The 13785-nt window shown below is 43.2% G+C and overlaps 1 protein-coding gene across 8 annotated transcripts in view; it reads right to left on the reverse strand.

The window, feature by feature from the left end:
• Positions 1–13785, reverse strand: part of DNAAF11 (dynein axonemal assembly factor 11) — an 82346-nt gene that overhangs the window by 44075 nt on the left and 24486 nt on the right. For 6 of the 8 annotated variants that reach the window (XR_006212900.1, XR_006212901.1, XR_006212902.1 and 3 more), the window contains exons 5-7: positions 12152–12354; positions 5764–5949; positions 2372–2449 (exon numbers count right to left, since the gene is read on the reverse strand). Coding sequence is in view for 4 of the 8 variants with exons in the window: in XM_042973059.1 (XP_042828993.1) it covers positions 2372–2449; positions 5764–5949; positions 12152–12354 (467 nt within the window). In the remaining 4 variants the exon portion in view is untranslated. The remainder of the gene's footprint in view (positions 1–2371; positions 2450–5763; positions 5950–12151; positions 12355–13785) is intronic. The other 2 variants (XR_006212903.1, XM_042973057.1) reach the window with 1 other exon arrangement.

Below are 13785 nucleotides of genomic sequence, written 5' to 3' on the forward strand. Positions count from 1 at the left end.
GAGCAAGCAGTGTGAAAGCAGGCTACGGGAAATCAGAGGAGTGAATTACCCAAGAAAGTACAATACGATTGCTGGAAGTCCGCTAGAGATCTATGGTGGTAAATTTACGGTAAGACCGGCAGGCAGAGTTGAATGTTTTCTTCCAGCCTCACAAGGGCAAGTCCAGCAACAGATGGCATGGTAGATTTACATAGGGGTGAGGTTACGAGAGAGGACGCGGGAAGGAAAGAGGGACAAGGGACTTGAAGATCCACGTCAAGGACGAAATCTCTGAGACGAACCATAAAAGCACAGCAGAGTGACAGAAGATAAGAACACGAGGGGAGGGGGAGGCAGGCAGAAAACCAGCAGACTGAACAGATTCCTGTTCTTAATGGGGCTTCTGATTGTTGGGAGTGCAGGGCGCTCCCCCGGAGCACAGGAGGCGGTGCCCGGTGGGACACTCGAGGGAAGATTCTGGAGGCGGAAGAGATATAGAAGATGGCAGATATGAGAATAAGAGTGGATTATGTGGCTGGCTGAGGGAGGGAACCATGGCAGGGAGTGAGACAGTGGGGCAGGGGAAAAAGCAAGGCTTTGGTGGATTGTCTACAAGTAGGACAAAGTCACATGACCAGTGATGGGAGGAGAGGCAGAGGAGGCAGAGAGAGAGAGAGAGAGAGACACTTGTCCGGGTGGGGGGTGAGGTGGGGGGGGGGGGGTGAACATGGTCTTCTGCAGTGAGTGGGGCAGAGGGCGAGCGTGAGGGCTGGGCAGGGCTAAGCGCACGACCGCAATAAGGACAGAGGTGGTATTATCTAGATGGCCCCGGCTACAAGGGGGCAGGGAACTTTTAGGGAAAGGGAAGAAAAATGGTCTGAGAGTGGCTACCGGGTTCAACTTTCCTCGTGGTGTATGTACGTGGCGAGGGAGAATACGGAGGGCAGCCTGGAAGCAGAACCCTGAGTTTCCCTTAGTGAAAGAAGATAAAAGGGACGTTGAGAGAGAAGGTTGAGGATCGAGGCTTTGCTGACCAACACATACTCCAGAGGGCACAGAGACAGGGAAGGAGGGGTCAGCAGCGGGGAAGAGAATGAGGTGTACAGAGCCACAGGGGACTAAGTTTCTGGTGGTGACGGATGGCCCAGGAGGGCAAGGAAGGGCGATGACGGCAGGATGGAAGGTGGTAGGAGGAGGTGATGGGTGTTCAGTTCTTCACAGAACCCCCCTCAATACGGTTAGCAGGAGGGGCAGGTAACGTGGGCAGTGTGGTGGGGGGAGAGGTGGTCTCACCAGGGGCCCAGAGGGCTCTGAGGGTCTCCCTTAAGCCCCTGCTATAGGCTGAGAGACAATCTTCCCACTAGATTTCTGAGCTCAGTGAATGCAGACACTGGTCATCTTCACTGCCATATCCTCATGCTTAGTATCGTGTCTCAGGCTACGTTAATTTCTGCAGGAGAGAGAAGGGCTGTGTGTGTGAGGGGCTGGTAGATACAAACTTGATCACGGAAGTCACTAGAGCTGGGTTAGCACGAGCAGGTCAGTCACACCATCTATGAGCTACGTGGCCTTGGACAAGCCACTCTACGTCTCCCAGGCTCAGGCTTTGAACCTCTGAGAAGGAAATACCGCCTGGCATGTAAGATTGCCACGCAGATGGAAAACACGACGCCTGGAAATGATCAGGACGGTCTCTTTATCCTGGTCCTGGTGTCGAAAACGAAGTACTGAAAAGAAACGGGCTTTGAGCAATGAAATGAAGCCAACGAGATTTAGTCCAAAGGCTTTTTGGCCGGTATTTTGGCTATAAATGGCCTTTTTTGGTTTTTTAAATTTTGCCTGCTTTCTAGTTTTAGATTTTAAGACAGCCAGATAGGGCGGCCATCATTACACTTGAGCATTTCCAGGTCGAATATTTTCCCTCTCTCATTAACGTCCCTGAAGGATCGCCATCAGTTTCTTTCCTCAGCTCTCACGCGCTTTGTAGATGCGTCCCAGAGCGTCCAGTTGAGGGACACATAGGAAAGGTACCAATACTCTCAGCCAGCTTGTTCGTGTGGCGCTTTACAAGTTAATAGACATAACAATAATGCACGTGGAATTTTCAGGCAGAAAAGCGTATAGGGCCCAAAGTTTCCGCGGATACATAACTAAGATTCCCATATGTCAAGATCATTTTCTGAACGCCAAGAAAATGAAATATAACGTTATGCACTCGAAAACATCAGAGATGTTCTACTCTCAACTATGCGCAAAATGACATTCTTATCGGGCTCCTCGAGCTTGTGAAGAATGCGATATATTCTCTGCGAAGCAAACCCGCAACGGAAACCATCATCAGGACCACCCCCATGCGCTTGACTTCTTCAAGCCTCTCTTTGGCCTCACGTACTTGGGGTCATTCACATTCAACGCTTTTCCATCTTCAGTGATCAAAATCCTGGGTGGTTTCACTTTCTTCTTCTTTCCACTTGAGATGGGAGCAAAGGGCAGTGGGGAGAGAGAAAAACAACGTAAAAGGAGTATTTTTGTGACACAGTTTAAGAAAAATCGATCAGGCATTTGTGAATACATGAATAATTCACCGTTATGAAGTCCATTCTGTTACTCCTATGCTGGGAATTGACAGGGCAGATTTCTTTATGATCGTTATCTATATCTTTAAGGCAAAAATGTGACCTAGACAATTTGGCGGTTAATTCAAAAGGGGGAAAAAAAACACTCTTTTTCATGAAATATCCATGAATATTTAAATTCATCTATTTTATGCATGATTTACCCAGATAACTGTCGATTCTCCATTGGCGGATACAGCCTCTGCTTTAAAGTTTTAATTTTTAGGGGTGCCTGGGTGGCTCAGTCAGTTGAGCATCTGACTGTTGACTTTGGCTCATGTCATGGTCTCATGGTTCATGAGATTGAACCCTTCGTGGCTGTCAGCACAGAGCCTGCTTGGGATTTTCTCTCTCTCTCTCTCTCTCTCTCTCTCTCTCTCTCTCTCTCTCCCTGCCACCCCCCTCCCAAAACAAATAAATGAACTTTTAAAAAAATTATTTTTTAAAATGCCAAGTAGATTCGACTCTATAGAAATAAAAATACCAGTACATGAGATTCTACATAAACAAATGTCTATCACAGAATTACTCATAGTGGCAAAACTCTGGAGCTATGAGGAAAACCCATCAACGGAGGAGTCAGTGGCCTAACTATATTCATGCTATAAATATTTTGCGGTTGTTAAAAACACGTGTCTGCTCTTTACCTCACTGGTCTAAAAAGTGGTAGGAAATGTTGATGGAGGAAAAGAAACAGTGCAGATAGGAAAGACTCATGAGATAACATGAAAAGCGTAGAGCGTAGTCCTAGCTATTTAAACATCAGTGAAGATCTATAAAAACCTAAAAAGGCCTGTATGGACAAGCTCTACAAAACCACATGGAGGAATGTGTGTAGACGACAGAACTGTAGGCAAGTCTTTGCCTTGGATTTCCATTCTTCTAATCCCGATTTTGGATAGTGAACTGTATATGAAAATGTAAATTTATTCACATTTTGCTGCATTTGAAGCTGGTTCTCCTGGTCCAGGTAAGTTAATGTGTCCACGTACCACATTAGTCTCCATGACGAGGACAATCCAGGGGCATCCTCCAGAAGGGGCAAACATCGCAGGGACCCATGGGACTGGGAACACCACTGTGCACTTGCACAGAGTGGCTTGGTCTTCTATCCAACCCAGCTGTATTTTTTTTTAGGCTATCAGGGAGAGGAATTTTTTTTCCTGGTTTCAGGCTCAATACAATGTATTATACGATATACTGTACTATGTATACATTTCATGCATGCATACATATAGACATATATTGCATATACATGGCTGTATATGTGTACATATGTTGGAAATACAATACATATTATATAAAAACATGTAGAATTTCCATTGCAGAAGGTTCTTAAGTCTGCAGAGTACTTTACATTTATTGGCTCCTGTGATTCTCTCAACCACACAGTGGAGTAGGGAAGGCAGGAAGAGAATCCCTGTTTAACAGACGAGGAAGGAGCTGAGGAGAAGTTGGGTATTTGCCAACATCGCACAGAGAGTAAGCAGCAGAGTCGCCACATGGACCCACATTTTCTGATGTTTTCTGATGCTCTTCCCAAAGCACTGGGTGGCCTCACCGTACACAGACCGCCAAATTTTACAAACAAGCATTTTGGATAAAATTCAATTCTCGTTTTTGTACCTCCCTATCTAGCTACTGAATAAAATTGTATGAAAGCAGCAGAGATTGCTAATGGTTGTGTTCACTCTTTCAGTTTCTTGCTCGCAGGTGACAATCACAGGGAAAGACACTGGGCTTCGCGCCTGTAACTGCCGTGCAGACGACGGTATTTCAGAGCTAAGTGATCCCATCCCCAAGCACATGAATTGTAAGCATTTCCGTAAGTGATACATTTTACGTACTAGATTTGAGCGATGACATGAAATGGAATGACACCGAGTCGAGCTTTTAAAAAGCTTCCCTGACAATCAGAGCATAAGCGTTCGAGCTTCTAACAAATCGTCAAGTTCGATCTAAACAGTTTCAGAAGTGAAAGCGTGCTGTTGAATGTCCAAGACGGTTGTACTGGGAAAACAATGCCTCATAAGACTGCTTTCTAATTTTGCAAATTATGAGACACAACGGAACTTATTCGTCCCGCAAAGTGGCCTTTCCCTCGGTGCCATGATAATCAGCATCTCCAACCCGGGACATCCCTACTGCTTGATTCGTTGAAAGTTGTTAAAAAAAAAAATTAAAGACATCCAGAAGCACTATCAACAATAGCCAAAGGATGGAAAGAGCCCAAATGTCCATCGAGGGATGAATGGATAAAGAAGATGTGGTGTATATATACAATGGAGTATTACTCGGCAATCAAAAAGAATGAAATCTTGCCATTTGCAACTACGTGGATGGAACTGGAGGGTATTATGCTAAGTGAAATTAGTCAGAGAAAGACAAAAATCATATGACTTCACTCCTATGAGGACTTTACGAGACAAAACAGATGAACATAAGGGAAGGGAAACGAAAATAATATGAAAACAGGGAGGGGGACAAAACAGAAGAGACTCATAAATATGGAGAACAAACTGAGGGTTGCTGGAGGGGTTGTGGGAGGGGGGATGGGCTAAATGGGTAGGGGGCACTGAGGAATCTACTCCTGAAATCACTGTTGCACTAGATGCAACTAATTTGGATGTAAATTAAAAAAATAATAATAATAGGGGCGCCTGGGTGGCTCAGTCAGTTGAGCATCCGACTTCGGCTCAGGTCATGATCTCACAGCTCGTGGGTTTGAGCCCCACATCGGGCTCTGTGCTGACAGCTCAGAGCCTGGAGCCTGTTTCAGATTCTGTGTCTCCCTCTCTCTCTGCCCCTCCCCTGTTCGCATTCTGTCTCTGTCTCAAGAATAAATAAACATTAGAAAAATTAAAAAAAAAAAAACTTAAAAAAAAATAATAATAAAAATAAAATAAAGGTATCAACAAGGAGAAAAAAAACAGAAAAAAAATTAAAGACATCCAAACAAGACCCTACGTAAAATGCCATAATTCATGACATCCTAAGGAAGGCAGTTTGATATTAACAAATGTCAGTAGACACAATTCAACAGGAAGCTGAACTTAGAAGCCAAGTCAATTAAGTGATGGCTAACAGAGATTGAGCACAGAGAAGGAGTAAACCCTGTGCAATCAAGAAAATACAGTCCATAGCAGGGCATTGCCTCACTGTGGAATACCTTAATTTTTCTTGGTCTTTCCGTTGTTTTTCCATATGCCTAAGTGTTTCCAATCTAGATTCAGGAGTAAACAAAGAGGGCTTGTTCCAGAATTCCAGGTCATCCTCATTGTCCTTGAATCTCTTTTGGTTGTATTCCCCTTCTTGTCCTTCCTGGACATGGTCTTTGTGCTCTACTGAAAACGGGCTAGGAAAGAACAAAAGACACACAGAGCATGTGAGACCAGTACTGGATGTCTGAGTTTCATCCCAAATGCCGCCCCTTCAATCTCTTACACATTTTTCTTGTGTTGTCTTCGTACCTTTGAGTGACAAAACACATCTGAAAGAGAGTCAACGTAAGCCATGCTGGATGAACGTACTGTCCCAAATGGGACAGGCCCTCATCAGCTAACACGGGGCATAGTGCAGTGATCGGATGAGAAGCTCCCAGGCTGGGGGGATGTGAGCCACCTGCGGAGCCGTGTGAAGGGCACAGATGCCTCGACCTGCCACCAGAAAGTCTACTCAATAGATGTGGGGTTGGGCCCAGGAATCTGTGTTTTATGACAGCTTTCAAGAGGTTCTGATGATCAAACTCAGAGAGCACTGGGCCTTCCCAGGCACCCCACTTCCAGTCTGGGCCTCCTCAATTCCTGCCTCCACACTGCTCCCAGAGGAGTCTTTCCAACAGGCAAATTAGATCATATTAGTTCCAGGTTCTTTAATGATGCTCTCTCTCCAAAATTCTCCAGTGGGATATATGAGATTCGAGGTATGGTCTTTTATGGACAACTTCTGATTTCATAGCTTTGTATAGGAACAGTGCTGTGTGCTCTTTTTTTATTCATGTTTTGTGGGTTGTCAAAGAGTTCTATGGTGTCTCTGACATCAAACGGGTATATGAGATATTCAACAGTCATTCAACGTGGATTCGAGAAATATTTCTTGAGCATCTCCTCTGTGCCCCAGAGATCCAAGCCTAGGCAAGACAGACAATTTCTTGACAGTCCTTTCAGGAGATCCTATTCTAGCAGAGCAAAAATGACACCGTTCACATAGTAAGCACTGGGGAACAGTGTTCCTCACCTCTCCCTGCAACATACACTCTATTTCGAAATAACATTGCATGAAAAAATCCACATGAAGCCTTGAGTACCAAGCATGGCAAGCAGGAAGCGCTCACTGAATGTTACGTTTTGTTATTGTTACTGAAACGAGATAACACAAAAGGCTCATTTAGTTGACCTTCAGATAAGATGCTTTTTGAAGGGATAGACCAAAAGTACTAGAGCATGAGGTTTAAACAATATAAATAGAACAGAGAATAATATCTGCTTACATTTTTTTGCATATTACAAAATGTAACTAGTTTAATAAGCAAAATAATGCAAACTTCTGAAAATGAATACTTTGCCATATAGCTACAGTTCTCTATGGTGTTGAAAAGGCAATCTATTAAGGGGATTTATAATATCCTATCACATCCTAGGTAATCACCACTGAAATAATTGGTTCCATTTCCAGTTAAAAAAAAAAAAAGAAGAATTTGTTTTTGGGGGCGCCTGGGTGGCTCAGTCTGTTAAGCGTCTGACTTCGGTTCAGGTCATGATCTCGCGATTTGTGGGTTCAAGCCCCATGCCGGGCTCTGTGCTGACAGCTCAGAGCCTGGAGCCTGCTTCGGATTCTGTGTCTCCCTCTCGTTCTGCCCCTCTCCCCCTCCTCCACTCACACTCTGTCTCTCTCAAAAATAAACATTAAAAAAAATTAAAAGGATTGTTTTTTGCTGGAAAGTGACTAAAGGGTTCACTTTTCTATTTTGTAAAATGTATAGATAATAATACGCATAAACATCATTGCACTTAATAAAAACTACAGAAACATCAGCTAAATAACTTAAGTCTCCGAAGGCAAAATGCATGGAAATGTGAGCAGCCAGGTGACAAAACAGACTGATCTCATCAGGATACAAACAAACAATGGGCTCTTCAGCCACTTCCTTCACATCTGTGCTCTCAGAACTCTCTTCCCACTCGTGAGCACATCCCACAGCCCTATGGTCCCTTTTAGAAGAGTCCCATCTCCGCTAACACTCATTTTCGGGTATTAGAGGCCTACAATTTAATTTATTTTATTTTAGACAGAGAGAGAGTGAGTGGGGTAGGGGAGAGAGGGAGGGAGAGGGAGAATCCCAAGCAGGCTCCACACTCAACGCAGAGCCCGACTCTGAGTTCCATCCCACACCCTGGGATCATGACCTGAGCTGAAATCAAGAGTCTGATGCTCAACCGACTGAGCCACCCAAAGGCCTACAGTTTAAACAAAACTTCACTTACATCCAAATCGAAGCCCTTGCCCTCCCTCTCCAAACCCCTCACCCCTCACCTAGCTCATGACTGGGCTGTGCACGGGGAGAGGGGCACGGGCTACGCCAACCCCCCTGCGCTCATCTACTCCTTCCCTCTGTATCCCACCTCGCTGGCTTCTTCAGGTCCCCCCAACTTCAGAAATTTGGGCCTGGGACAATGGATGGGGAGAAGGAGGCAAACATCTCATCTGACACTGATGCTCTTACACCTTGGCACCTGGCTCCCTTTCTAGGGCCGATGCCCAGTTACCGGTTTTGTCTTCTGAGCACATTTACTGGTTCTCAGAGACATTACAATGGCCTTCCAAGTACACTGTTCCCTATCAGAGCGACCAACATACTACCCGGCTGGTCATTTATGACAACTCAGCTTGGGCCACTGACAGTCCACCCCACGGTCCCTCACTGCCGCTACTCACTTAGACAGTATCCTTTCAAAGAGAGCCAAGTGCAGTTCCTTCTGCCATGTGTACTTGGCCCACAGGGTATTCCCAAATCCTCGACATGACAGATGCGTGAGGCGTGAGTTGATTCCGTTGACGCCCACTCTCCTGACACTCCTGCTCTAGGCTATTCCAGGACACATCACATCATTTCAAGTCTCCAGGCTGGAAGCAGGTTGCCTCTAGTCAAGGGGTGAGATGACTGTCTCCCCTTCTTGCAGTCGCCCCCTACATCTTTATGGCATTTCTTCTTGCAGCGTTAAAAGGGGAGTGGCTCCCTACTCCTTTCTGACTAAACGGATGATTCACTATTTTGATGACCGTCCGCCAGAATGTCTGGGTGTCTGTGCAAATAGGCTGAATGCAGTCATGGGAGGAACGGAAGGACCAGTCAGTCCTGTGGAGAAGTAACAGGGCAAGAAACCAACACAGCCGTGTGCTTCTACTCAATGCAAGCAACAGCCTGCCGTCAACATTTGTCAACTTGTATGAAGCAAGAATAGTAGATGATCCCCAACACATTTTATGTGCCTATTATAACTGTGACACAAAACACTGGGAAAAATGCAGTGAAAAAAAGAATATTACAGCATAAACTCACGAACGTAGGTTTAAATATTATAAATAAAATATTAGAAAAATGAATGCAGAAATCTATTACAAATATATCACAGACAAAGTGAGTTTCTTCTGAAAATTCAAGGATGGCTTAATATTGGGAAATATATTAATGTGACTCAACACATTAATAGACAAACATGATTATCACAATAGACGCAAAAAAAAAAAAAAGCATTTCATAAGATCCAGCATCTGTGATGATAAGAGCTCTTCATCAACTTGGAATCAAAGGAAATTCACTTAACTCTACCAAGACCCCACAGCAAATGTGTTACTTACTGATGAGAAATTGGAAACCTTCCTTTTAAAGTCAGAACCAGATACAGATTCTCACTCTTACCGCTGCCATTTCGCCCTCTACTGGGGCCTTAGCAGGCACCATAAAAATTACAAAGCAGAAGCCTAAGGATTGGAAATTCTTTAAAAGTTGCCATTTATTTAAAAAAAAAAAAAAGTGTTTTTCCACATAGAAAACACGGGATCCGGGGCGCCTGGGTGGCTCAGTGGGTTGAGCGACTGACTTCAGTTCAGGTCATGAACTCACAGCTCGTGAGTTCGAGCCCCGCATCAGGCTCTGTGCTGACAGCTCGGAGCCTGGAGCCTGCTTTGAATTCTGTGTCTCCCTCTCTCTCTGCCCCTAACCCACTCGCATTCAGTCTCTGTCTCTCTCAAAAATAAATAAACATTAAAAAAAAAAAAGAAAGAAAAAACACAGGATCATCTACACACTATGGCACCTTTTTAAAAAGGTCAGCAAGATTGCTTAATACAATATCAGTATATTCGCCTCTTTATCCAACAGCAAGAACCAATTACAAGAGTATTTTAAAAATGCCATTATACAAGACACTTAGAGATAAATCTAATAAAAGAAAACCTTTATAGAGAAAAATTATAGAACCTTATTGAAGGACTCAGAAGAAGGTCTAAATAAATAGAGAAAGCTATTCCACAGTTCAGCAAGGAAAGAATCAAAGTCATGAAGATGTCAACTTTCTCCTAATTAACATATAAATTGAACGCAATTTCAATCAAAATTACACTAGGGATTTTTTAGGGAATTTGAATAGCAGATTGTAAACTCCTAACAGAAAAGTAAAGAGCTAAGAACAGCCGAGATAAATCTGAAACATGGGAATACCTCCTACCAAATATCAAGATTTACCATAAATCGACAGATTAAAACCACATGAAGGTACATCCACGGAGCAGTCCAGGGAGCCCAGAAATGGACACACGAGTACGCGTGTAAAGGGTATATGGTAAGGGTAGTGTTACAGATCAGGAGAAGAGCACCTTAATAATGGAGCAGACAATCAGCTACCCGTATGGGAAATGACAGCTTAATTCCACACACACAGATAGGACACTGGAGTAATGAAACGTTTCCTAAATGAAAAATTTCATAAGTGAGACCAAAAAATACAAAAACAAGCTTGACTGTATTACTATTTTTTAATTCTATAAAGCAGAAGCACTTATTAAAATTAAAGATAAGTCAAAGGCTGGAAAAAGATATTTGCAAAGCACATAACACTAAAGAATCTGCATCCAGAATATGAAATAACGGTAAGTCAATAAGAAAAAAACTTAACTTATTTAAGGTAGGCAGAGGGCCTGAAGAGTATATGAACAGCCAATACAAATATAAGAAGACACTTAAGATACTGAAACTCACCGGTAATTCTAGGAATACAAATTAAATATTAGGTGTTACTTAACAAACAACTTGATTGGTCCATGTTTTAAAATATCATATTATCCTGGGGTGCTTGGGTGGCTCAGTCGGTTAAGCATCCGACTTCGGCTCAGGTAATGATCTCACAGTTTGTGAGTTGGAGCCCTACGTTGGGCTCTGTGCTAACAGCTCAGAGCCTGGAGCCAGCTCTGAGGGCCACGCAGGTTGTTAGAGCTGGTGCACATCTGATTGGTCAGGGCCAATGAGTCACTAGCTGTTAAATATTTTGAACATCACCTCTGGGATAATCTGTGATTTGTTCATCCAATGGAATGTTATTACAGAGTCAGAATGAATGAACTAGTTCCACCTGTCTTTATACGCAAAAATCTCAACAACATAACATTGAATACAAAGCAAAGTTGTAGAAAGATATTGTTTGTGCTAAACGCACACACACGCACACACACGCACACACACACAGCCACTCTTGTTCAAGGAGGCATAATTATATCACAAATATATCTAAAATATGGATGGGAGCACATATACCAAATACACACTTAACTTTCAGGATGGCGGACCCACTGAAGAGGAAAGAAGGGGATAGACTCTCAGTGATGTTGTATCTTTTTATCGTTTTTAAAAAGATACAGAGCATAAATGCAAACTACTGATATTTATTAAATCTGGGTGGAACTACTGTGTCTATTGATTTTTTTAAATATTTATGCATGTCTGAAATATAATTATTATTTTCCCAAGATTAAGAGATTCTGTTTTCAAACTATTTAAAGCTTTCACCATATGGAATCAAATCAACTGACTGTGGCTGTAATTCACTTAAAATAAACAAGTGTGAAAAATTCTGGCTTGTAAAAATAAAGACCAATTTAGAGGCTTATTAATCACATTAAAATGTATTCATTATATAATTCACAAAACAGAATATTTTATGATGCAATCAAAATTATTTGATTTATAATAATGTGATTTACATTTAACTTTTCTGAAATACCCGTTAACTCATCTTTCCTGTGCATCTTATAGAGATTTGTCTGAGGATAATTTTAGATGCAAAGGAAATTTGGGAAGGAAGGAAAGCCTCAGAGAATTGTCACAAACAATGAGGTGTTCATACTCTTCCCCCCAAAGTCACATCACAATTGATTCTCCAAATCTATCACCTGAAATATGATACTGTGAACACTTTGAGAAGAGAAAAGCTGCTTTTAACTGAAGTTAAGTAGAAAGTAAACCCTCGTAATTTGCGCACAGAGTGGCACTGATGTCTGCGTACCTCTGTCCCTCGAAGACTGAGTGACTTCTCTCCTTGGCCTCATTTTCATCCTCTTCTCGAAGTTTCCTCTGAGCCTCTTCCTTGTCTTTGGCCCGTTTGAGGCAGTAAGCTTCCTCTTGCTCTCTGATTTGTTGTTCAATGACTGGAAAGTTCTGCAAGGCCTGAATCCTTTCTGAACGCTCGATTTCTTTACCGTCCAACCACTTGAATAAAAAACAACCAACATGGTGTATTCAAAAGTCACAATTTGAATCACGTTGACTTTGACTGGAATACTGTAAATTTAGAAATAACAAATAATGCACCTTGGTGATATGGAATTAAAAGCAAAGGAATGAATGGGAAACATCAGAAACTTTGATCTAAATCAATGTCTATTTCACATAATTAACAGAGTTACAGAGTATCTTTATGGGTAAAATAATAAGTATGTTGTCTGTTGAAACCAATTATTAGTGACAAGCTCTCAAAATCTATTGATTTTATACCTGCTCACTATATAAAGAACATCAAAGCTTCAGGTCAGACCACAGCTCCAAAGCGTAACGGTGCCACCTCGAAATGCTCTCTACAAAAAGGGGTCTTGTATATTAGACAGAGTTGGGCTCCAATACGAATGGGCCCATTTTCTACCCTCGACAACAAGATGCACCCAGTAGGTTGTCAATTGTTATGGTCACTGTTTATACCTGGTATTTTCAAGGTGATTTTCCAAGCTGAAATACTAAAATAAAAACACCAATTAAAATGTGAAGTGTCAAAGCTACTAGTTTGAAGGCACCTATGTATTTTGCCCAGCCCCACTGTATAAAAAGAGGTAAGGCATTAGAAATGCAAGGTAGGCTGTATAATGGCCCCTCAAGAATGTTCACCTTCTCATCCCTGTGAATGTTACCTACCATGGCAAAAGGGTCTTGGTAGATGTGGTTAAGTTAAGGGAGTTAAGATGGAGAGATCATCCTGGATTATCGGGATGGGCCCGGTGGAACCACAAGGGTCCTCATAAGGGAAAGAAGAAGGCAGACGTGGCAGGGTCAGAATCGGGGAGAGATCAGAGGAAGCCACCACTGCCGGCTTTGAGGCTGGAGGCAAGGGCCACAAGCTCACACATGCAGGCAGCCTGCGGAAGCTCAACGTGCAGGGAAAGGAGTTCTCCCGGAGGGAGGGCGGCCCAAGGCACGCAGCCTTGCCAACACCTGAACATCAGACTCCTGACTCCGGGACTGTAGCGGCAAACATCTGTGTTGTCTTAAGCCACCACGTTTGTGGTAATTCACGACCACAGCAACAGGAAACTAATGCACAAGGAAAAACACACGAAGCTTGGGTAAAACAGAAATCTAACAAATTACCGGGATCGGTAAAATCATAAACCAAGATCACAATGCTGACATTTGGAAAAAGAATTTAAAATATGCTTTGGACACAAGGACCCATGTGGCTGTTGTGGATGGGCTGCCGGTGTCGGGCACGTGCCCGACAGCTGTCACAAGCTTCTATCTAGCCTGACCGCCACAGCAGCAACCCGGGGCTCGGCTGGGCTGGCCCCTGCACCCTTCCAGGGATGTGGCTCATAGTGCTATGAGCCTGTTTCTGTGCAGGGCCTGTTTCTGTGATATTCTGGTTCTCATCGG

Source organism: Panthera tigris, chromosome F2, assembly GCF_018350195.1.
Source record: "Panthera tigris isolate Pti1 chromosome F2, P.tigris_Pti1_mat1.1, whole genome shotgun sequence".
Lineage (NCBI taxonomy): Eukaryota > Metazoa > Chordata > Mammalia > Carnivora > Felidae > Panthera > Panthera tigris.